Here is a 25,191-nt window from a genome sequence, read left to right as displayed (position 1 = left end):
TGCTTCCTGGAAGAGGGAGGATGCTGCTATCAGATTATGCATAAGCAACAGAGGAATCAGTTCATGCAGTGTTTATTTTCAATAACATAGCCCCATATTTGTGCTTAAAATAGAGAAGTGATTTATTTCTATCTAGGACTTTTGCAGTGTTATCAGACTACCTCAGAAAAAGGAATGAACACATCTCTACGACTTCTCTGGCAGTACAACGCTACCTTGCATATTAACGGCATGGCACCAGGATGAAAGGGGTTAAATGTCCTACCAAGGATCATACAAGAAACCCGTGTTAATGCCTAAGACTGAATCTGGACAGCAAGTCTCAGTCCTTTAACTTTTCTTTCTGTTGCTTGAAGAAGAGAAGGCAGGTTACCTTCTAAAAACTAATACAAACATCTTGGTACCTTGGGTACCATCCAGGCAGCTGCAGTCCATGTCTGAAACCAAACCTCTCGCGGATGGCCCTGCCGCAGCATCCAGCATGGGGAGGCAGCTACAGAGGAAACATCCTGTGCATACCTGTCACCTCCCCAGTGATTTCTTCAGCTGATCAAGCTGTTGCCACCCTGGCATTGCTGCTCCTTGGTGACAGCCACTGGCTTTTGCTCCAGCTGCGTGTAGAGGCTGCTCCACCCAGCAACGTGAGCAACGCTGCTAGGAGGGAGAGGAAAAATCACCAGAATTCTTACCAATAGGCCTGACTGTGGGCCTTTAGATATTAAGCTCTTCCCATGACTATTGCTGTAATGTGACATTCAGCTTTTTAAAAGATAAAAATAAACCTCATGGTAACTTATGTGGCCCTGCAGTTCTTTGCTGGGAACGAGAACGAGGTTTGCCGGCTGTCTCTGCCTCTCACAGCAAACCATCTCCAATCAAACAACAGTGTCCCAGAAAGGTACAAATTTTTATACTTGACTTTCAGTGTTCCTTTCAGCAACAGTTTCTCGGGTTTAGTTTTTAAAGGAAGGAAATTAAACGGAGAAAAAGATTGCCCTATGCTAATTCACCAGTTAAACTCCCAGGAAGCTGCAGAAGATAAGGTTCCCATAGCAATTGGAATAGGTACCGCATTGCACAGACGAGGCTCGATTTTCCCTCTTATTTTCAGTGCTGGTGGTTTATCTCCACACAGCATGGGGAAAAGCAATTACTTGGAACAAGGAACAAGGGAAAGGAGCCTGTGGCATTTCTGATGCTTTTTAATGGCTATTCTCTGGCATGGTTTGATGCACCAGTCACTATTGCAACACAGCCATGCGCTGGTGCGTGTGCCCTCAACCATGGCAGAGCTCCTGCGGGGATCCTGCCGCTGTCTTTTCCTGTGGTTTTAACTGTGAAATTCTGATCAGCAGTCAAGCAGGTTTTGGCAGGGAGTTTTACAGCCCCAGACTCCACAGGACAGAGCTGTGTGGCACTGCACCAAATGCTGCAACCGGGCGCAATCCCTCTCAGCCGGTGCCTCACATTCATGACTATCCGGGCAACGAGAGACCTTTAATTCGACACAATCTGCTTCCAGTGAACCCATCTTACCTATTAATTATCACTTTATCTCGCCTGAGCTTATGATTATTGCATCCAATTATGTCTTTCTTATCCCCTGAACAGTCATTTGCAGCAAAGCCAAGGGAGTGCAATTCCTCTCCCACCCTCGCCCTAAAGCTACTCTGCCACTCAGAATCAGGCCCATCCACTCCTTCGTTGATTCCTTTACAAAATGCCCCAGCAGCGCAGTTAAATTTGGGGGTGTGCAGTCCCTAGAGTCTCATTTCTCCCTGCTGTGCTGCAGCTTATTTTTTTTACCAACTGCTCTGGGACTTTTCCTGCACATCATGTATTTTCTGAAAGAATTGTCAAATATTCAACTGTTTCACTCTTGGATGCATTTTCGTTGGGCCATGTAGTTTTGACGAGGAGCAAGTCCCCTAGATACATAGTTATTCCTCACCCCCTTTCCATCCTGAGTCTGCCTTGAGATCCATCATCATCTATGATTGCATCAAGCACGCTGTCACTCTCTTCCCTTTCAGTGACAACTGAAGTCATAACTACAAACACTGCAGCCTCTTTTTATCTTTGCCTGTGATATGTTCCTGGCTCCCTCTCCCTTGCACATAGGTGACCTAGCAATGCCCTTTATTTTGTCATCCTCCAGCTTCTTAGCTACTTCTGAACCAACTTACTTATTCCCTCTGCTAACGTCCCATCGTTTTGTGCCTTTGCATCCCTAACTTTGCTCCTGCACACCTTTATTCACTGTGCTCTCTCACCACTCTGGTTTCCTTTCCTCCTGTCAACACGACCACATTTTTTGTCTTTTCTTTTTTTGTTGACATGTAGTTTTCCTTTTCCCCACTCCTGTCAGTACCAGAGGACACTTCTGACAAAAGCATGTTACTCTCTCCCCAGCTGCTGACAGGGAGTTTTCCCCAGGGTGCCAAAAGAAACGCTGCCGCCAGTGGGCACAACCAGCTAGCTGGAAGGAGAGGGTGTCCCAGGTTCTTCTGTCTCAGATGTGAAGAAGAGCAGAGCCCATGGGAGAAAAGAAAACACTTTGGGAAAGAGAGAGCAAATCAGTGTGAGGTATGGAGGAGACATCCTCGGTGCCTTAGAAGTGGGTTTCTCTCTCTGTGATGCTGAGCACCTCCTGGACCGCAGGGGACCATCCCTTGCTCTTGAGGTCAGCCAGCCCCACCACAAGCTTCTTCAGCCGCGGCAGGTCCTCCGCCGGGGAAGTCAGCTGTGCCAGCCGCTGCGGAGAGGAAGCCTCTGTTAATTAAGCTGATAAATAAACTTCACCCAGTAGTGATCCACAATCATTGCTGGGGGCAAAAGCATCAAGAGAGCAAATGTTCCCTGCTCCTCTCCTGCCGAGCAGCTGTGAAAGGGAGAGGAAGGAGAGCAGGTTCACTTTAGCTGTTTTCAATAACGATTATTCCACCTCTGGGGTCAAACCTGAGCCGTGGACTGACAACTCAGTGTGCAGGGCTCCTCACAGACATGTTTCTAGGAAGAAGGATGAGACGGATTAGCCCCACAGATGTTTTCTGTGGCCAGGGAAAAGCCACCATGAAGTCCTTTTTTTGCCCTGTGTCAAATAGCCATGCTTCCTGATGACTTTGGTGGGAGTTGTGGAGCCTTACAAATGGCCTGGCCATTAGAAAGTGCTGGGCATCTCCTGTATGATCCAAGACAGGGTGGGGCAGCTGCCTGCTCCTAGCTCTTCCCATCCTCCACAACACAGGGATGCTGCAGGCTGCTTCACACGTGTACACTAGTGTTTTGTCAGCTTTGGGAAGTTTATTCTTAAAAAATGCAAAGAACCTGGAGCTCTTTGGGCAATAGGTCCTAGCCTCACAGAGACAGCTGTGAATTTGTGGTCTTTCTCATCTCATTTTTGAAGCCTCTCTGGTACCACACACCTTCCTGAGTGCCTGGGCTCTTCCCAAAGCCAAACAACATGCAGTGTCCTGCACCCCCCTGCTCAGCTCCATGGACCAGCGTATCACTTCCCTGTTGAATACAGACTTCCACCGATACTAACTTTTTCCATCACAAGCTGTTCAGGCCAGTGCACTCTCCTCCCTTGCAGAGTGCATCACAAGCAAAGCAGGCAATTCATCCATAACTCATTGGATTCATTTCAGTGCTTCCACTCCTTGTGAAGTGCCTGCCAGAATCCTGGATTTTGCTCATTTATTCAAAAGTATTCACTTCATAATTACTGAAATAGGCCTTGGCCTGCAGCTGCTCTGTGAACAGTTCATTGTGAGCTTTCAATCTTCGGAGCTTGAGCTGTCTTAATCAGACACATTAGCAAACAACGTTTGTGTTTCTTGGTCAATCAAGTGTAACAAGAGGAATCTGTTCATTGCAGTGACTGATCATAATTACCAATTACAAACTTACTTGCAGTGACTGGTTTGAAATATTCAGTTGAAAGGCACTATTCCTGGAAGCATCTGTGTCAGGAAATTAATTCACTACGTTTCTGAGGTATAACTAGGAAAAGGGAGCAGGTATATTTTGAGCAAAATCTGTTTTCAAAACAGGAGCAACTATTCCAGGGGGTATCATGTGGTTGACTTTGATTGTCCCTTTAATCAGCCCAGACTTAGTAGCTGATTCCTTCCTACATGCCTAAACCATATTCTTGAAAGTTTCTTTGTGCTAATATAACTGAGAAGTCCCTGGAAATTGCAACTAATATCATTTAAACCAGGGCAAACAGAAAAACCCTCAATCTGAAATTGGCCAAATCAATTCCTTGGATGTGCTGTAAAATGAGCATTAACACGACTCACAGGAACGTTTCAGTCCAAAGGCTCACAGCACTTTGCCAGAGGTGAGAAATACGGCTTTTGTAGGAGGCGGGCAGCACGGACGATTGCCTCGCTGAGAGCTCCAGGCCCTCAGTTAGACATATGCAACCTCTGATCCGTGGCGAGTCAGACATTGTCAGTGACCCAGTCACACTCTTCAAACAGGCCATGGGAAAGGGCAGATGTGTTACTGCTAAATGGCCCAGAGCACAGGACAGGGACGTAAGAGACAGGGCCCGAGGTCTGAACTTGGAGTAAATCATACCACAGCACCTTGGCACAAGATCTGCCTGGAGTTCCTCATGTTGAGAGGTTTACCACTCCCAGTTCCCTTCCAACCTTGTCCTCCCTTCATGGCCTCCAATGACAGCTAGGAGGCCCAAGTGCCAAAGGCATCTAAAGAGGAACTATTTCTATTATACTTCTTCACCTGCCCACCTGCAGGGCTTATGCCCCTCTTACTGTGTCACTGAAGACTTTCATCTCTGCTGTTCCTCTGTGGGCATTGCACTTTATCTTCTGAGCCTGAAATGGGCATTAGCAAGTTCTGCCACAACTCCTGTCACTCTCTATTAAGTCACATCTCCCAGCCAGCAAGTAAGAGTCCCTGTGGGAACAGATTCACCTTCCATGGAGCAATGGAGCCCACGAGGACACCCTGCACACAGCCTGTCCCTGGCTGTGTTGGCAAAGCAGGTTCCTCCTCCCCATGACCCCACAATGTGACTGTCACACCTACACCACAGCCACAGGGATGCTCCCATTCCCTGTTCACATGCTCCCCACTCCAAACAGCTGCAAATGAACCTGCAGTTAGTGAGGACAGGAAAGGATTGGAAAAGAAATTGTACAGAAATGTATGGGCACCGTACATTACTCAGGTCTTTCCTCCTGGGTCAGGTGGGGTGTCATCTCTATGACACATTTTTTCCTAGGACAAGGTGTCTACAGTGAAAGAGGACAGACTTGGGCATGGCAAAGGGTAGACACTGACAGCTTTGCGAGCATGTCATCTTTAACAGCCACGTGTTGTTTCTTCAGAGAAACTAACATGGTCCTCACCCAGGACTAAAAGGGCAGCAAGGGCAGGACAAGAAGTAAAGGCAAAGCAGAACCTGGCTGGTTTGCACCGGCCCTAGTCGGTAATGAAAGACAAGGTGAGGGTGGTGGCATGCTATCTTTACTTACGTGGCCAGCCCACACTAAGGGGTTTACTGCCAGCCAGTGGAGCCAGTGTTAGAGGCACTCTGAACGTCTACACCTTGAACTGAGCATGGTGGTGTGACATCTCATGGGAGACTCTGGACATTTGATTATCACCTTGGAAGCTGTGCCGAGACTCTCCAAGCCCTCCCAATTGACAGCAAGAGGTACAGGACATTCTGGAGAAGGGTCACTCTCACCATCCATGACTTCTCAGAGAAGAAATGTGTCACGTGCATCTTCCCCAGGACCCTTCCCATAAGCCAACTGAGGAAAGCAGCAGCAACTTGCCCAGTGAGCACAATCCCAGTACCTGCTTCAGGGGTCCTTTGGTTTTCAGAAGGATGAAGATGGCGTAGAGAGGAATGCAGACCATGGAGGAGAGTGCCATCAGCCAGCCCACCACGTAACCCCAGGGCGGGTACACATAGGAATTGTTGTATTTCAAGGGCTTGTATTTGACCAAGGAAAACAGGAAGACGGCCTGAGGAGCAGAGGACACAGACATAGCCAGAGCAAAGGGAGCAGCCAAGCTGGCAGCCTGGCCACCGACTGGGTGGCAACAACTGTGCTATCTTGCATAAGCCAGTGTGGATCTTGCTAGCTGCTGCTAGGCAGAGTCTGGTGCATGCAGTGTGCACAAGGAGTTATCTCAGAGCCAGGGCAAGGCTTCTCTGCAGTGTAAAGTTTTCAGGCTTCTGAGGAGTTCAGCCTAAGCAAACTTGGCAGCAGCTTTGAGGGTCCAGCAACATTAAGACAGTAATTCATTCATATCAAAGGCAGGAATTGTTGTGCCTGACAGAAGCCCTCCAGAAGTACCACATGGGCACAGCTTTACCCCTCTTGGGGCTTTCTCGCCATAGAGCTCTCAAATTGATTTGGGCTGAGTCAGGCTTGCTTTGAAAATTTCCCTGATATTCAACTCCTGCTGGAGCCCGAGGACAAAGGTCTAGAAATCTTTTGGAAGCTGTAGTTACAAATCTCATCTGTGTTCCTACTGGGGTCAAAGAGAACAACTCTCAACATCAGATGCAGGAGCAGAATTTGGCTCAAAAATCATGTAAAAGTCAGTGGAGCAAGACTGGACATCAACTCAAAATAGGCAAGAACTAACCAACTTTGGGTACATTTTCTTCAGACATAGTTGTCAAAAGTTTTAAAAGATAACATGTTTAATATTTAGTAACACAGAAAGCAAATGGCTGGGAAATGATAATTCTGAACCATTGGAGGTCACAGGAACTCAGGATGAGGCAATAGTAATTCTCACAGGTCTCTAGTCAAAAGTCATTTGACCAGACTTCTCCAGACTTTGTGGATACATTTCCCTTTGTCTTCACAGTAAACAAGTGATTTTTCAGGCTCAATTAATTTTCCAGGCAAAAGATAGGGCTTTACAAAGGAAATAAATAGCTGCCTCAGCTATAGACAAGCTTCTGCTTCTCCATTGCAGCTTGAAAAATTTACAGCAGCACCCTGAAGACAAATCAGCCTTTTCTACTGAGAACTCGGGGACCCAGAATAATATGCCATGTTGTCATAATTGCACTTACCAAGCACAGACCCGGGGTGAACACCAGCCAGCATATCTTGATCAAAGGCCATGGCCGGAAACCAATCATGTCCTCAATGTTGTCATAGAAGCGGTTGGCACCTTGGCCACCAGCCAGCACAGAGACAAAGTCAGAGGTCAGATCATTGGTTTTTTCCTTCAACCTCTATTCACACCAGATCCCAACTTGCTTTATCCTCAGTGTTTAATCCTGGAAAAAACATGGCTATCCTAATAATAAGGCAGCAGGTAACACGCTTTTCTGGCACTGAAAAGGCCCAAATGTGGCTAAATACAGATGGAGGTTTTTAACTTCAGCCAGAAATTATCAGAAAGCTTGACACAGAAGAAATGCCCTGTTGCTCTAGGTGAGAGGATGCAGCCTGTGCACCACTAAAAAGTGGTAAGGACCAGCACAAGGCAAGGAGGAAGCTCTTGCAGGTTGAGCATGTGGGACTGTGTGAGCCCAGCGTACTGAAATGAACAAAGAGAGGGATACACACACACACACACACACGCGCGCACACACACAAATCCCTCTCTAGGTAACCAGATCAGTACACCAGGGAAGTCATGTCAAGAATCCCCACTGAGCTGGGTACTTCCCCTACCATCAAAAGCCTGCTTTCCACAGAGTATTTTATCTACGGCATAAACCTAGAAGACCTGACAATCCAAACTCTACTGTAAACCAACTCTCCCATCTTCAAGTGCTGCTGTAGTGTCTAATGGGAGCTGCCCTGGGGGTGCCTGATCTCCTTCTTCTCCTCCCACCAGTTTTGCTTACTAGATTATGTTGTTCACAGTATGCAGGACTCACCTGAATCTCGTGGTGCACCAGAATGGGATATACCTCTAAAAAGCATCTAAAAGTCCTGCTACTAGACAGCCTCTAACCATTGACTCTTCCCAAACCCAAGCACAAAGGGGAAATGTGTGCAATGGTATACAGAGATGATGTAACGCAGATGGACTTTAGCAGACTTTGTAGTGAGCTCTGAGGTGTATTCAAGGAACAAGAGCCTAATGCTGGCCAAAAAGAGATGTAAAATGAAGAAGAATCAAAAAGCCATTCATAAGATGCCCTGACTTCTTCCTGACCTTGGCTAACCAAAAGTCCTATATCAGGCTGCCTCAGGTAAAACACACTAACAATATTAGACAAAAAATAGAGATAGACTGTTCATTGGTTACCAATTAAGCCACCTCTGGGATTAAATAATACCATAGCTGTCTTATTGGAGTTTAATCACACTGCTTAGCTCATACAGAATGGCTCTGCCTTTAAGGGTGCTCATCTTGCTGTGAACTCAAAATCATGCCACAGTTCCCACCTGCAAGCATGACGAGACCTTGCCTCTTTGCATCTTAACACCAGCAAGCTGGGCTGGTCAAAATATATGCTGAGAGGACTGGTCACCCCTGCGAGTGTTTGGAGTTTGGTGAGCTTTATTTTGGTTTATGGGTGGGGTTTTGTTATGTCCTAATATTAAATTGCCATATTATATTTCCTTTAAATATATGAAGTCTACAAAAGCACATTATGTGTCCTTCTCATTTTTGTAATTCTTTGCATTATTTTCTATATCACATGACTAATGTTTGCAGGAAGGCTCTTTTAAACACAGCTTTTTGAAGTATTTAGGCTGGGGAAGTCAGGTTTTTTGAACATCTCAGGGTTCCCTTCCTGAGTTGGCAAGTTAACATGTAGCCTCAAGCAAAGACAACAAGCTGTGGCATATCAAGGGATGCGCATCGTTGTGTGGGAGCCCAGCCTACACCAGAGAACAGAACCTAAAACTCCCAGGCTGTAAATATCATGAGGCTTCAGATAACATTTCTGAAAATATACTGGGGATGAAAGAAAGATGGTATAAAAAATGTATTTTGGAAAAAAAACCCAACGTTTTCCACAGGGTGAAAAAAAAGGAGAAAGATATAAATGATGCAACTTGCAGTTTAGAACATGAGCATAGTACAGCCTCTTCCACCACCCAGTGTTTCCATAGAAATATATACTGTGATGTCAAACGTATAACAGAAAAATTAATTCATAACACAACTTTGTGGAAGCCAAAGTACCACCACAAATTGGGATCCAAATGGAAGAGACATAGCAATTAAAGAAATACAAAGATCATAGAATCATAGAATTATTTGTTTTGGAAGGGGCCTTAAAGATCATCTAGTTCCAACCCCTCTGCCATAGGCAGGGACATCTCCTACTGGACCAGGTTGTGCAAGACCACAACCAGACTAGTCTTGGACACCTCCAGAGCACCCACAGCTTCCCTGGGTAACCTGTCACAGCGTTTCACTACCTTCATAGTGAAGCAAGGCACAACAGACATCCATCCTCCACCAAGAAAGCAACCCAAAGCTTGCGTTGTTAGTTACTGTATGCCTCCACCTGTTCTTATCTTTAGTCTCTGCAGTACAACCATCAGGTCCTGCATTTCCACAGCCACTGTGGCAGTCTGTAGGTGATGTGATGAAACACAGCAGGAACTGATATGAACATCCTCAGAGACCACATGAACAGGAGGTTTTACATGTTCTATGTTTCACAGGCAGATGAAAAAGTAATCAAGCTTAAGAAGTCGCCAGTTGAATCATCCAACATTGGCTTTTCGAGCAAATCAGAAGCTCAAAAGAAGAACATGTGCAGTCCCCCTTCTTTCTCAGAACATTAGAAGGATTAGATAAAGCTCCTGCAAAGAAAACCATGAAGAATTTTTCAAAGAGACTTTTGCTGGAATGAACAAAGACGTTTGCTGTTATCCTCAATATCCCGAGACAAAGAACAGTCTGCAGGCACAGGGCAGTTATCTATGCGTGTTGGCACCACTTCTCTTGTGCTGACCAATCTCATATATCTTCAAAGCTGCTGTGTGCTTTTATGACAAATCATTTAATTTTGCTACATCAATTCACATGAACCCAACTAGATGTTTGATTACATCCTTATGTCTTGTTCTTACGGAGCTCTTTTCATTTTATGTGGCTTAGAACAACTGCAAGTGATACCCAAACTGAAAAGGACAAAGATTTGATTTTATTTTTACAATATCCAGAAACAGTGAGTTTCACAGGTCTGCTAGTTTGAAATCTATGAAAGAAGCCCTCTCTTTTTAATCTTTTCTCCCAAGCTGCACTTATTTGCATTCAGCTATAACAAGTTTCATCCACAGGATTTCAATAGGTGATGATCCTGGCTCTGTGCCATAGTGCTAAGCTTGAATTTGATCCCTCTGCCTTAAACCTGCAGCATCAACACCTGCGCCAAACCTGTGCAAAATGCCAGCAGCAGAGGCTTTGTGGCTCTGCAACAACTGTGCACCCTTTGGGTACCAGGTGCACAGAGCAGGCCCCTCATGGTCCATAAGCAAATGTGTAAGATTGCCTGTAGCTGGTGCATCCGAGAGGATAAAGCCCACAGAGCCAGAGCAAGCCTGCAGGCAGAAGGTGGCTGATACTTCTGGTAGCCATGCTGCATGTGTACAAGAGAGTGCACGAAAGATTTACGGGTTCACTCTAGGGCCACCCACAGGTACCTGCTGGCATCTGTTTGCTTTAGCTTTGTAAACAGTCCTGATGGCTTCAGCTCCACTCTCCTGCAGTGATGGAGGCACTCACTTTCTCCTGGAACAGCTGATCTTAACGTGCATGCTGTGACTGCCTGGAAAATTTCCTCCCTGCAGTAGGTTTTGGTGGCATCTTGTGCATCCCATCATCGTGAATCCCAGTGCTCAAACCCCATACCAGTTTCTATGAGGGCTTCCTGCCCCAAAGTGAAAGGGAGAAAGGAGAAAGGAGGGGGTGGGAAATACCAAATCCGAAAGACCTTCCAGGGAACTGGATCAGCAGGTCTGAGACTGCATGATCCTTTCACAGGCAGAGAGCAATACAGAGGAAATCCTCAGATCTTTGTGAGAGCAGCTGCCTGGCAGCAGAGAAGGTGTCAAGTGGTGGGTGTTTGGCGTATGTGCTGGGAGAGGGGAAACTCAGAACGCGTATTTGTGTTAGCAAAGATGCTATAAATCTTCACAGAGTAAGCAAGAGGCTCAGCCCTGCCAATTCTGAGGCTGGGAAGAAAAAAAAAAAAAAAAAAAAAAAGCATTAATTGACATCAGGCACTTTTTTTTTTTTTTTTCCCACTAAGATGCCTCACCTTGGCCATCTGATTACATTTCAGACCAGAATCAGCCCAATGGATGCAAAGCAGAACACCACAAGGATAAAACCCTGCTGTGTGGAGTGAGGCAAATGAACCCATGGCGCTGAGGGAAAGGGCCATTTCTCAGTCCCCAGCTGCTCCAGCCCCTCTCCAGGCTTCTGGGGCAGAATCACCTCTCCTGCTGCTCATCATCTGCCATTGCTCCTCTCCTCCATGGGTGGTGGAAAAAGGCATGTGGCCTGTGCGACTGTAAAAATGGCAGGGGAGTTCTATACATTAAAGCATAACTCAGTTTAATGTTCAGTTTAATTCAGCATGGTGATGATGAAGCCCTGTCAGAGATGGATTTGAATCTCTATCCTCCTGCAGATCTCTCAGAGATTGGGTAGAAGGCAATTCTAAATTAAAGTCTGGCCAGGGTCTGGAAATGCAAGCTCTTAGGTGAGCATTCCTTGCAGGGTATCTCTGTAGAATAAATCTCTCTTACAGAACTGCTTCTCTTGCAATCCCTGAAGGTCAACCCCAAACATCTAGACCTGCTACCATTTCAGTAAGAGTGGAGCACATCCAGACTAGCAATCAGCTCCTGCTGTACATAAAGTGTTTGGAGAAACTGATAACCCCTTCATCAGCAACTGCACTACAGCCAATGCAACCTCCATAAAAAAGGAAGTGCTAAACAGGAACTGACTATTCACTGTCTCTTCTAAAATAAGATGAAAGTGGCACCAAATGAAATTAGCAGGTGGCAGCTTCAAAACAGAGAAAAGAATGACTCCTCGCACAACACATGACCAAGCCATGGAGGTCCTTGCCTGCAGCATTTTGTGGATGATAAATATTTACCTTAGTTAACTGGAATTAACAGAGAAGAAAAAAAAAAAAAAGATTTTAATTCTGACTCTGGAAATCTCTGCACAAGATGAGTATTGCATCTGGCTCCGGGAGCCTCAGCACAAGAGAGACCTGGGCCTGTTAGGGTGGGTCCAGACAAGGGCCATGAAAACAATGAGAGGTCTGGAACACTTCTCTTGTGAAGAATGGCTGAGAGAGTTGGAGCTGCTCACCTTGGAGGAGAGAAGGCTCTAGGAAGACCTTGGGATGGCCTTTCAATATATAAAGGGGGCTTGTAAGAAAAACAGACATAGGCTTGTTACTTGGGCTTGTAGTGACATGACAAGATGTAACAGTTTTAAACTGAAAGAGGGTAGATTTAGATGGCATATAAGGAAGAAATTTTTTGCTACGAGAGTGTTGACACAAAGGAACAGCCTGCCCAGAGAAGTTGTAAGTCCACAATCACTGCAAGTGTTCAAGGTCAGGCTGGGCAGGGCTTTGAGCAACCTGGTATAATGAAAGACATCCCTGTTCATGGCAGGGGGGTTGCACTAAATGACCTTTAAAGGTCCTTTCCAACCCAAACCATTCTATGGTTCTATAATAAGCAGCAGCTAGAATAATAGTCACAGAAAGTGTCCCTGAGAAGTTTTTTACTATTATGCTGTGTTCTGAGCATCCACTCTTGGCCTCTGGAAGAGACACAACATGATGCTCATGCCTGCAATCTTTTTGTTAGGTTAGGATGGTCATGCTGTTTGGCATAGCTAGGAGCCAGTAGATGCATAATTGTTGGTTGTTGAAGGCTTGTTCTAAGCTACTATAGCTTTGTACGATCCTTACTGAGCTTGCTATACTTACTGAGCTCCTATAGCTCCATGAAGCTAAGGAGAGACAGCAGTTGCTTAACACCTCACACAGCTAGACCCTTTGCCCAAAACCCACCAGCCTCGTTGCAAGCTTCAGGAAAATGAAAAGCAGTCTGTGTGCTCAGGCACTATTCAGCAGGCAAGAGATCTCCTGTAGGATATCACAGGGTGTTCGTCTTACTGCACAGACTAACAAGCAGTTGACTTCCTTCTGACAGTCTGTGGAGCTCAGTTTAATCCTGCTCCTGAGCAGTTTAGTTAGAGACTTCACTGAGAGCCAAAGAATTCTCTCCCATTTCTTTTAGGAGTGCCCTCACAGCCTGTGCCAACAGGAAGCGTGTATTGTCGCAGAAATAACCCACAGTAAGCCTGCATCCCAGCATTTTGTTTTAAATTGACCAACAGGACTAAACTAAATGCACACTGTAAGCAGTAGCAGAGACCAAGAACAGCAGTCACTCCTCTATAGCTGATTTTCTATTTGAAAGGACAGATGGGAAAAGCAGTAAGGTGTTCAACACAAGGAACCTTCAGAGGGGGAAAAAACAATCCTACCCTAAATGTGGAGCAACTAAGAAGTGTTGTGAGGAAACACAGTGAGAAAGAGGGTAATCACAGCATTTCTTTGCCCCCTAAGGATCTTTTCTGTCCACCCCCACTTATCAACCCCCTATCCTTGTCTTGAGAAATATCAACACAGTGTTTTGTCCTCCACTTACCATACACCCATCCTATACAGATGACTTCAAAAATGGCCAGGAAGAGCAGGCACATGCCACTGGCAGCATAGTAGTCGAAAAGCTGGAAGATGTACATTCCACCCTGTTGAAGAGGTAAAGAAGAGAGAGTCTTGCAGGAGTCTTTCCCACGTGAGGGAAAAATGACTGAGGTAAGCAGAAGAACAGCAGCAGAACACTGTGCCTAGAGCAGGTGGGTGAAGGACAAGAGCCTTCTCTTTGGACTACCCCCATTCTGTCCCAAAAAAAAGACAGTCAGGCCTGGTGGCAGGATAACATTTCATGCCCATTTTACGGTACTGCTGGGCTTGGCTGGTTTCTATGTCCATAGGAGCAGGAGCTAGTTTGTTTGCTTGTTTTAAATCAGTTAGCAACTTTACAGCACCATTTCTTTTCCTGGTTTGCAGCATTTCTAAACACCACACAGCAGTACCGAGCTTTGCACCCAAGAAACTGGGATCCTGAGGATCAGGACATTCAGATACCTCATTTTAGCTGCATCCACCTTTACATATTTCTCAAGGTCCAAGCCCTGCAATGGCAGAGGCATGTGTCTTCCCTGCTGCCTCTGCCTTCAAGCTGAGCCCTGCATAGCTACTGTCAGCTGTCTCTATAGGTCAGTGGATGACTCCTCTCTCATACTTTCATGTGTTCTCTCAAAGAGAAAGCCCCTTAAGTACAAGTCAAGCAGATGCTTTCAAGTGGTGCTGAAGAGCTCTAGACACTGCTAGAGTAACAGAGCAGGTACCCCTTCATCCCACCGTGTATGAAGTGACATCCTGTAATGATGGGAGTAGATGCCTCAATGCAAGGGGACAAGAAAAAGCCGTAGGAAACCTTAATGCAGTTTTACTCAGAACTCTTTGGATCACAGTGGGAGTTGCCTTCAGCAAATCTTTAGCCAGGATCCTGTTGGAGGATCATTCAGCAGTGCCTAAGAGTTTTCGCAGGCATTAGCTGTAACTACACACCACATGGAGGAAACACAGAAGAGTGGCAAGAGCCCTGCCCAAACGTGCAGTATGCACACACAGCACAGCACGCCGCTGTGCAGGAAGAGGTGCCAGGCTGTAGAGCAGAGCAAACACCCTATGCACAGTATTGCACCATCACAGCTCTGCTCCTTCTGGTCCCATGGGTCACAGGATCAGGGCTATGGTGCACCCATTACCCTCAGCCTCCCCTCCTGCTGCTCTGCTTCTTGTGGAAAGCAGCCAGCAATCAATCACTGCCCTTAGAAGAGCTTCTGCTTGTGCAGCTTGGCTTGTTTTAGCCACCAGACCTGGTATTTGCTTTGTAGCTGTATGTCAGGCAGCCTCTCTGAGCTGTGGGACTGTCTCTCTGGAAGGCTCAGTTGTGCAGTGTGGCATCACACAGGGTAAAAACAGCACTGGCTGTGAGAGACACCAGCTCATGCATTAGAAATTAAGGATGATTAACAGCATCAAAGACGAGTTTGCTGTCTGTACCTGCTCCTCCAGAGCAGTCTAGCAGGGTTTCTGCTGCTCAGCTGTGTACCTCAGCTACTCCTTTCTCACCTCAGTGACCAGCAGCAAGCCCAGCAGGTAGCATATGACTGCAATGGCCAGGATCAGCAGCTCCCGACGCCACTTCTTCCGAAACACTTCTGGGAACATGTCAATAAGAGCTGTCACCACACTTTCCACACAGACAAACTGCAGAAGAAGAGAGGTCAGAAAAATCAGTGTCTCCTCTTCTCTAAATGAACACCCTTCTCACTGTCCTTTTTTTCTCCAGCCACTCAAATCCTTATTTTTTTGTTTTCTCTTTTTGTCTCTCTTGCTTCCACCAAGGGCCAGGTGCAGCTGCTAGGGACCCAAACACAGCTCAATGTACCAGTGAGGAGCTGCAGAACAAAGGAGTTAAAAATACAGCCCCATGTTGAGAGGACAAACTCTGAGATGTAGAAGGAGTTGCCACAAACCCGACGGAGCATGATGCTGCACAGCAGGACTGACCAAAGGGTGTGGAGGCATGGGACAGACTGTGCCCCTTGAGCAGGGTGAGGAAGCACCTGAGATAGTTCAAGGAACCCTTGTGACAGGAAGCTCCCTCTGCCACCATGAAGCTAAAGGAAGCCAGGTGACTGTGGGGCATGGCTCAGCCGTAAAATCAAGCACACCCCTCAAACAGCAGGGCTGGCTGCAAAATATGTCACAACTGCCTGAGACACCCAAATGTAGTGGGTGGGACAACCCAGTAGAGCAGCTGCCCAGGGGTCCTGCAGGTGAGTTGCTGGATTTTGGGGCTGACCATGTGGCAGGGACATGTGCTCATCACCAGTCCTACAACGCACATCACCCATGGAGTATGTAAGAGAATATCAGCCACTGTCAGCAGGATGCAGAGCCATAAGCAAGATGAGGCAGGAGGTGACCTCAACCCAGAGAAACAGAGGAAAGAGACCTCATTCTCCTGGTGAAGGGACTGAGGTGCTGCAAAGCAGAGCCTGAGCAGAGCACCCTGCCTGGCAGACATGCCAGGACATCCCTTGCTCCCCTCATCCCAGCATGCCAGGGTTGCACACTTCACTCCACAGGGTCCTCTGCTGGGATTGGCTCCTGGTATATCAGAGGTATGGGAGAGTAAGAGATGGGCACACCAGGAAGGAGAGCACACAAGGATTGCTCTGGCGAGATGCAGCTGGGAGAAAAGAGCCCCATTCTCCTTTCCAGCCTCCCCTGCTCTGCGACAGGCCTCGCTCTGCAGTGGGCATGGTTTTGGTGCTGGCACAGAGGTGGGAGGGGATGTAGCTCAGACATCCTCAAGTACTCACAGGGAGATGGATGATAAACAGAGATGCCACAACACACAACCACTGGGCTCCCATCAGCCCTGGCTCTGAGCTTCCACAGCATGGAAGTGCTGTGGACAATACGGAGAAAGTATTCGAGGTACCAGCAAAGGACATAACCACCTTATCCTTTCCCATGGATTTGGAGAGTGCTTAGGATGGGGGCAGGCACCTGGACATTAGGTGAGGAGGGAGCATTTGCTGTACCTGGCTGTCCAGTCCCAAGAAGATCAGCATGAGGAAGAAGAGGCAGGACCAGAGCTGAGATGCAGGCATCATCGTTACTGCTGCTGGATACGCTATGAAAGCCAGGCCAGGACCTGCGAACAGACCACAGGATGACCACGTGTGTCTCCCACACCACTGCCTGCCAGCATCACCCTGCAGCACAGAGTGAGCTCACATAGCCCTCCAAAGCAGGGCTGAAAGCTGTGTTGGGAAGCACTGGTCCTGCAGGCGTCACTGCCGACACCCATAGTGATAGAGGGTCTTTTCAGTGGTGCTCAGTGATAGGACAAGGGGCAACAGGCACAAGCCAGAACACAGAAAGTTCCACCTAAATGTAAGGAAAAAATCCTTTACTTTGATGGTGAATCATGGAATCATTAAGGCTGGAAAAGACCCCTAAGATCATCAAGTCCAACCATCAACCCAACACTACCATGACCACTAAACCATGTCCCAAAGTACCATGTCTACACGTTCTTCGAACACCTCCAGGGATGGTGATTCCACCACCTCCCTGGGCAGCCTGGTCCAATGCCTCACCACTCCTTAAGTAAAGAAATTCTTCCTAATACCCCATCTAAATCTCCCCTGGTGCAACATAAGCACATTTCTTCTCGTCCTATCACTAGTTACTTAGGGGAAAAGGGACCAACACCCCACTCACTACAACCTCCTTTCAGGGAGTTGTAGAGATTAATAAGGTCTCCCCTCAGCCTCCTCTTCTCCAGACTAAGCAACCACAGTTCCCTCAGCTGCTCCTTGTAAGACATGTTCCCCAGACCCTTGACCAGCTTCGTTACCCTTCTCTGGACCCACTGCAACACCTCAATGTCTTTCTTATACTGTGGTACCCAAAACCGAGCAGAAGTGAAGTGAAGTGAAGTGAAGTGAAGTGAAGTGAAGTGAAGTGAAGTGAAGTGAAGTGAAGTGAAGTAGCACTGGAACAGGCTGCCTACAGAGATTGTGGAGTCTCTTTCTGTGGAGACTTTCAAAACCTGCCTGGATGTGTCCCTGTGCAACCTGCTCTGGGCGATCCTGCTTTAGGAGAGGGATTGGGCTAGATGATCCCCGGAGGTTCCTTCCAACCCCTACCATTCAGTGATTCTGGGACTCTGTAGGTAACATCCTAGGTTTCACTTTAGAAATGTCCTCTCCCCTTCATGCTTTCTTTTTTGCCTTGGCTCTGAAGTCTCTTGGAAAAACCTACCTGATTCAGCCACTTCTGCAATCGGTACACCCTGCTCATGAGCCATGAAGCCCAGCACAGAGAAAATGGCAAAGCCAGCAATGAAGCTGGTGGCACTGTTCAGGAAGCAGAGCATGATGCAGTCCCTGCAGGGAGGAGACCAAAGAGAAATCAGTGTTTCCTGCTGCAGAATGGGTCCGCTTGGGATCACGTCTGCACTCAGTTTCACCAGTTGGACAGCATGGACCAAGGAACAGCAACACTGCTCTTGAACTCCTTCAGAAGCAAAAAGCTCAGAACAGAGCCAATAATCAGCTCACCTACCTTGTGCTCCACTGTTCAAGAGTTATAAGACTATACCTGGCACCTTGCAAAAGTAAACATAGTCAAGACAGAGGAGCATCTGAAAGCACAAACACATGCAGGCTCACCAGCTCTGGTAGAATGAGGACTATCGGGTTAACAAAAATCCTCATCTGACAAGGGTTGTATCTACACTGCCTTTATTAACAGTGTCCAGCTGGAAGGTGGAATGTGCTATGCCACTCGTCCTGAAAAGTCTGTGCACTTGCAGGGCACCAGTTTGAGCTAGCTGGGCTGGAAATCCCACACCCTGCTGCCAGAACTCTGCTGGGTTTGGCTGGGACAGGGTTAGTGTTCACAAGCAGCTGCAGCTGGGTGAGGCAACACCCAGCACACTGGGCCACCCAGCACTAAGCTGGCCTTCCAAGGCACCTTGGAAGAAGGCACCGGAGGAAGGCACCAGCACACCACTCCATTGGTGACAGATACATTGCAGGGGAGCCAGGGGGAAATACTCATTGCCTGACCAACAGCTGTGGCAGCAGCTACTGGAGAACAGAAGAAGAGGTGAGGTGATTGAAGTCTCCCAGGCACCATTATATTTTCCTGTCCATGTTGGAACAATACATGAAGGAGTAACAAAGCCCTTGCTCCACAGGGCTTTATGGAAGGTGTCAGAAATGGTCCTGATGGCTTCCCTGAGCTCCATGTCAGGCCATGGATAAAATAGATCTGTAATCCAAGGGCTAGGAGGAGGCCAGGCAGATTTGATGGATCTCCTCAATAGCATCAAAATGCCACTGGCAGTACGTTATGCTGATGATAGTAAAGCACTGGAGGCAGGAGGCCCAGCCATCATCTTTTTACCATTTCCCCTGCCTAGCAAAGTGACAGCAGAGCTGGCTGTGCTATCTCTGCTGGCTCACCCTGTCAAAACTGCCTGCAGTGTCTCCACAGTGGCTGGAGACGCTCTCTGTTTTCATCCCTCCCCCTCCTCCAGCCTCTCCTGTTTCCAAGCTGACTCGGACAGGCGAGCACTACTAAAGCCACTTTCTGGAGCTCCTATGTTTCCTCAGCCTCTCTCTCCCTCACTGAGTCCTCCACAGCTTCCACACTCTGAGTGGCTTGTTAGTCAAAGCAGCAGGACGCAAGGTCTCCCCTGGGGACAGAGCCTGCCTCAGATGCAGCTCTGTGCTGTTTTGCTCTGAGCAAATTGCCAGAAGGACACAAGGAGTCCAGGCTCCTCTTACCTGTAACAGTTGTTGGTATATTTGTTGTAGCTGCCCAGAGCTGTCAGGCACCCCTGGCAGACGGCATAAGAGAAGAGGATCTGAGTGCCTGCATCCATCCAGACCTAGAACAGAGAAGGTCAGTGGTCTCCAGACCTGGTAACAAAATAAACGAGTGGCTCTGCCCTGTCTAGCAACAGCCCCTCCATCCATGCAGAACAAACCCCATGAGACAGAGAGGTGTTTCAGTGGATGTAGAAATCAATACCTCTCTGGGAAAATTGAGCTATAGGACTGAAAGTCCTCCAGGAAAAGTCTGCTGAGGGGAACATATTTTCACATCCCACTCAAGGTGACACTAGCTCTCCATCCCATGCCTTTGCAGTCTGGTTGTAGATGGCATCCCTGACAGCATAGCTCCAGGTGAAGTTGATGCTGCAAATGTCTGTGGTCCTTACATTGCCTGGGGTTCACACAGCCACTGGTGAGTTATCCCAAATGAGGGCCAACAAGTCCTTTGCATGATCAACGCACTCCCCTCTCTGCTTCCCAGTCTAGTTTCCCACATCTCTGAAGCCACGGTGCAGGGTGATGGGCAGAAAGTTTTCAGGCTGAGAGATTTCAGGCCAGTGCGGTGTTGTGCACCCAGATTTCACTTTGCTCTGTCACCACATGGGAAAAAAGGCTGAGTGAGCTTGTCCACGGCTGCTCTGGCCCGCTCCTCCACGGAGGAATCCCCTCACTCTGTGTGTTGTGGGCTGACCTACAGCTCCACTCTCACACCTTCCCAGGGAAAGCTCTGAGCTGCAAGTTAGAAGGCAAGCAGGCAAACAGCCCATCTTTCCATTTGTCTGTGTGCTCCCCCTTACTCTTTTTCCTCCAAGCAGCCTTCAGCTACAAACATCTACACAGCCTTCAAAAAATCCCAGCCCAGGTATTGCTTCTTAAATTCACATGGGTCTCTCACAGATAGGCTCATACACAGGAGCCCTTCAGGCACAGGCACACTTCCCATGTAACATCAAAGCTCCACATTCTGCCTAAACTCAGTAGCAGGACCTCTCACTCTTGCTATGCTGGGGTGCAGCAGCCTGGAAAGACCAGGTCAGCTTGAGTTAGGCTTTGAAAGATAGGGAGGTTTTCAGTGACTAAGCTCTGACCATGAATAAAACACCCTCAGCCCCAGTTATTTATTTAGATATTAAAATGCCATTTACGTTCAGCTGTTTCTTTGCGTTCAGCACACCACAGATATTGTATTGACAACACGTAATTGCTTCTGAAAGCCATTTGGGGAAAGACAGCGTGTTTCGCAGCTGGTTTGGGAGCAGTGGGGGCTTTGGCCATCTGGGAAGATGCGGGAGGTAAGCTGAGACTGTGCTTGGCTGCCTCCATGAAAAGATTCAGACATGAAATAATTAGCAGCAGTGTCACTTAAGTGCTCTTCTGGGATGGGTCTGCACTAACACCTCCCTGGAATGGCAGAGGCAGCCTGCACGAGGGGAAGGGAATAACAGAATCCCAGAACGTTAGGGGTTGGAAGGGACCTCCAGAGATCATCATGTCCAACCCCCCTGCCAGAGCAGGACCATCTAGCCTAGGGCAGGTCACATAGGAACACATCCAGACAGGTCTTAAAAGTCTCCAAGGAAGAAGACTCCACAACCTCCCTGTGGAGCCCGTTCAGTGCTCTGGGTTGCTATAGAAAGGTGCCAGAGCAGACATCCCAGGGGTATCCTCCAAAGGAGGACAGAGAGGGGTGGTCCTGCTGCCTGCCCTGTGCAACCCCTAAGGGTACTGTCCACATCTAACCAGCTTGGGCTACTTTGCAGGTTCTGGGTTTGGCTGCACCCTCAGCCCTGATCTAGACTTACCCTTCTTTTGGCCAGCCTCTGACTCAGGCAGGTGGGACCAGGTGGGACAGGTGAAAGGAACATGCTGCCCACCTGGGGCACAGCCTATGTTACCTGTGTCCATCTGTCTCTGCAAGCACAGGGGACCCACACTCCCTGGCATGGCCCTGTTAGAGCCAAAGAAAGAGCTAACCAGGCCAAAAAAAATTAAAAGTGGTAGATTATTTTCCCCACCTTTCCTTAATTATTTGTATTTGAGACCTAGCAAAACCACCTGTTACATGCTGAATATTTAATATACTCTTCTGATTTTGCTGAGCCCATGAGTGGAAATGACTTAATATGCCCATATGCTGCAGGCCTGTGAGCAAAAATGCTGTGTGCTGGGCTGTGCTAGGGTACTAGACCCCTCTCAACTCTTCTAAGGAGGTCTCACTTGTTTGTTGGCTTCCTTTCATAGAAGACAGCTAGATCCTCAGCCAGCAGCAGATCCAAGGGCCAGGGCACCGAAAACCTTCCCATGGCCAACACTTGCCTGACCCCCACCCACCTGCGGGTCTGCCAGCTTGGAAATGTCTGGCTTCAGGTAGAAGATGATGCCCTCAGCAGCACTCGGCAACGTAACTCCCCGCAGCAGCAGGATGAGAAGCATCACGTAGGGGAAGGTGGCCGTGAAGTAAACAACCTGAGGGTGCAAGGAAACGAGGAGAGAGGCTCAGTGGGGAGGGGGTGCACACACCATCTTGTTTGCTCTCATCTGCAGACCCCACCCCAGCAAACATCCCTGGACTCTGCTGTTGGCTGTAGCTGCTACTGCTAGTGTAGAGGAGGGGTGAGAAAGAAATTAATCAAGGTTACATCTCACCAGTGATGTAGTTAATCTACATTTTGTTCCTCACCTAGCACCCTGCCACTGGTTGCTCTGCTTTATTTTCTCTTTCCAGCCAGTGTAATTTTCCTGCTCTCCAGCTGTTCCCTCCATCTTTCTAGAGCAGCAGAAGAAACCGAGATCTCCTCTTGTCACTTAGTTCTAACGAGGAGTTATTAAAATGGTCCTGGTCCCAGCAAGACTCTTCCAAATTAAATAGCAATTTTTGCTGCCCAATTTGAGACACCTCTGAGGGGTCTCATTTCCAGGGCTGCTCATGCAGCTTTCTCATCCCTTCAATGCCTCTGAGCTCACAGGTAAGAAATGGCACCTCAAAGCCTTTAAAGAAAATGCAGACCATTATTTTTGTAACACCTTTTCACTTCTTCTTGTGTATGATGTAAATAAACATTACAGTAGAATTAATCACCTCTAATCCGTTGCCTAATGTAACTTTTTTTCTTTCTGTTTGCAAAATATCTGTGAACAAGTTGCAACTTCCTAACATTTATTCATTATTATAATTCATCCAAGTAATGCAAAGCTTGTTTACTCTGTGGATTCATAGTGAAGGGCCTAAAATGACATTTTTTTTCTGCTTAGTGATTACTGATCAAATAAGTCACAGCACATGGTGATTTTGCTGTTCCCCAATTGAAAGAGAATGAGAGCACTTTTGGCACAAGTATCAAAATCTACCTTCAGAAATCACTTCTGGGAAACATTTACACACATCAGCTGAATGCATAAGGAAAGGAAACATGGAAAGAGTACAAGAGTGGGCAAAATGAATAAAAGAGAAAGGCTTTTAAAGAAAATAAGTCTTCATGGAGTTATTTTAAATTATTTTCCTGAGGTCACTATTGTTTAAGTTTGGACTCCTCAAATCACAGAAGCATAAACACAAGGGTCTGGCAGGGCTGCCCGATTAGAGCAGCCTCTCATCCAAGCACAACATCCTCTTTACTCTTCAGCTGTTGAATAAAATTAAGCACCTATTCAGAATTCTTGGGACCTCCCTACTGCTTATTTTAATACATAGTGAAGAAAAAGAAGGCAGGAGCTGATTTTTTTTAACAGAGCCCCTGTAAAGCTCAAAATTACTACCTGCAGAGAAGACAACTGGCCTGTCTGACCTGTGGTAAGCCTCAGGACAGAAAACCCCACCTTGTATTGCTGCACTATGTCTGTAATGTCTGCCTGATAAAAAGTAAGCCTTGTATCTTGAAACTTGTGATTAAAAGGTCTTCTGTGGTCCCAGGAAAACCATTACAACTACTGTGTGCAATCATTTCTCACTTTCTTCTCATTTTCTGTTCAGACTTTGCCAAACACAGATCAGCCCAACCAGCTTGACTGAACTCCTTTAGCTTTCACCTTGCGCAGGCAAGCTCTGCAAGCCAGGGCAGCACCAGGCAAAGGAGAGACTCGGTGGAGAGAGCTGAGAGTTGAAGGGAACTTGGGATGGATGATTTAATTACACTTCCATGCAGATCAAACAGCCTCTCAGATCCAATCTCCCAAGATCAGAATGATACCTCTTACGAAGATGACACTATGGTATTCAAACCAGGCAGCATTAGAGATTTAAGATTTAAAATGTGGAGCATCCCCTCTCCCTGTAGATGTGGAGTCTGTCTCTGCTTTCTTGAGAATTGGTGGGCAGCAGGCCAGCACCACCAAAGGGCTGACTCATCAGCAACGACTGGGAGTAACTTAGTGAGCAGAGCAAGCCATTGTGTTGCTCTGTTAAAGTGAGTGCCCAGTGTGGTTGTAAGGTGGGAGATGGGATTTGACACTGACACACTAGTGTCCAGTACTACAAGGAACATCTGCCTTGTAGGGATAGTGAACTGAAGGAAGGCATCTGTTGCAGAAACTGGTTCCCCTCCCTTTGCCATTGGGACATCCCCTGGACACCCACAAGACTCAGCCATTGTTAATGACCCACCCATCTCACTGCAGGAAGGAAGGAGGTCCTGAACAAGTCAAGGCCACAGCAGCATCCTTAACACCCACTCTAAGGCATCACACACTCATTGACTCCAGAGGGACAACCAGTCCACCTGATCTATGGGATCAACATCAGGAAGGAGCAATGGCTCCAGCCTCACTAGCAAAATGCAGAAAGTGACTTGCCAAGGCAAAAGCCTCAGAGCCAAGAAGAATACAAAAGAAAGTAAAGACACTTCTTCCACCCCAAGTATTTTGCAGGGTAAAGAAGCAGGAGAGATTCATTATCTATTCACTGAGATGGTTACAGGCAGAAGCTTGTCTATTTTGCTCAAGTGTTTAATTATTGCCAGTGTTAGGAAGTTTGCCAGTGCAGAGGATCTTGTTAAAAACACCATCAAGTCACATCAGGACAACACACTGGTGAATGGATGATTCCCAAGGGCATTTGGGGAGTAGCCATCAGCTGCTGTGGGTATCTTCAAGGGAAAAGGTGACTCAAGACTATTTTTAGTTCCCAGGTCTTTCTCCATTCTCCCCTCTCTGACCTATTCTTTATCTTTCCCCTTATGGGTCAAACACAATTGGTGTAAATCTGTACAGCCCTACCAGGTAGTAGGCTTGACTTTTGTGTTATGCGTCTCCCGCATCTACTTCATGAAGAGGGAAAAAAGATTGGGGAAGAAATGCAAGATGAGTACAAGGAGGCTTATGGACCAGGAGGACAATCTCTGTTCCTACTTTGCCTGTGGACTTGACCCCTTTCCAGATGCAGAAGTAGCAGATGATCCACGCCAGCAGGAGACACAGAGCCAGCTCCCAGCGCACAGTGCCCAGTTTGTGAATACCATCCGTGAGCCCCAGGACTCGCTTCCTGCCAGTGTCCAGGGACAGGGAGAGAAGCATTAACACCCACACCCCACTCACCCATACACACCTTTCCCATATTACCCCATCCAAAGACTTAACAGACTATACACAACACATCTTCCCAGGGCTCCCAGCTGTGTGAATCATCCCAGCTCTGCCTAGGTCTCCCTGTTCTGTTGTTCCTGC

The 25,191-nt window shown here is 47.3% G+C and overlaps 1 protein-coding gene across 1 annotated transcript in view; it reads right to left on the bottom strand.

The window, feature by feature from the left end:
• Positions 1-2,611: 2,611 nt before the first annotated feature.
• The window catches only part of SLC6A12 (solute carrier family 6 (neurotransmitter transporter), member 12), a 43,893-nt gene continuing 21,313 nt past the window's right edge, over positions 2,612-25,191 (bottom strand). The window contains 10 exon segments of the mRNA XM_008948374.1: positions 2,612-2,755; positions 5,842-6,012; positions 7,082-7,182; positions 13,683-13,785; positions 15,239-15,376; positions 16,723-16,835; positions 17,951-18,075; positions 19,483-19,586; positions 21,865-21,999; positions 24,877-25,009. Coding sequence (XP_008946622.1) covers positions 2,612-2,755; positions 5,842-6,012; positions 7,082-7,182; positions 13,683-13,785; positions 15,239-15,376; positions 16,723-16,835; positions 17,951-18,075; positions 19,483-19,586; positions 21,865-21,999; positions 24,877-25,009 — 1,267 coding nt within the window.

This window comes from Merops nubicus, unplaced genomic scaffold, assembly GCF_000691845.1.
Source record: "Merops nubicus isolate BGI_N331 unplaced genomic scaffold, ASM69184v1 scaffold10629, whole genome shotgun sequence".
In the NCBI taxonomy this organism is placed as follows: domain Eukaryota; kingdom Metazoa; phylum Chordata; class Aves; order Coraciiformes; family Meropidae; genus Merops; species Merops nubicus.
This window is presented reverse-complemented; position numbering and strand designations above follow the sequence as displayed.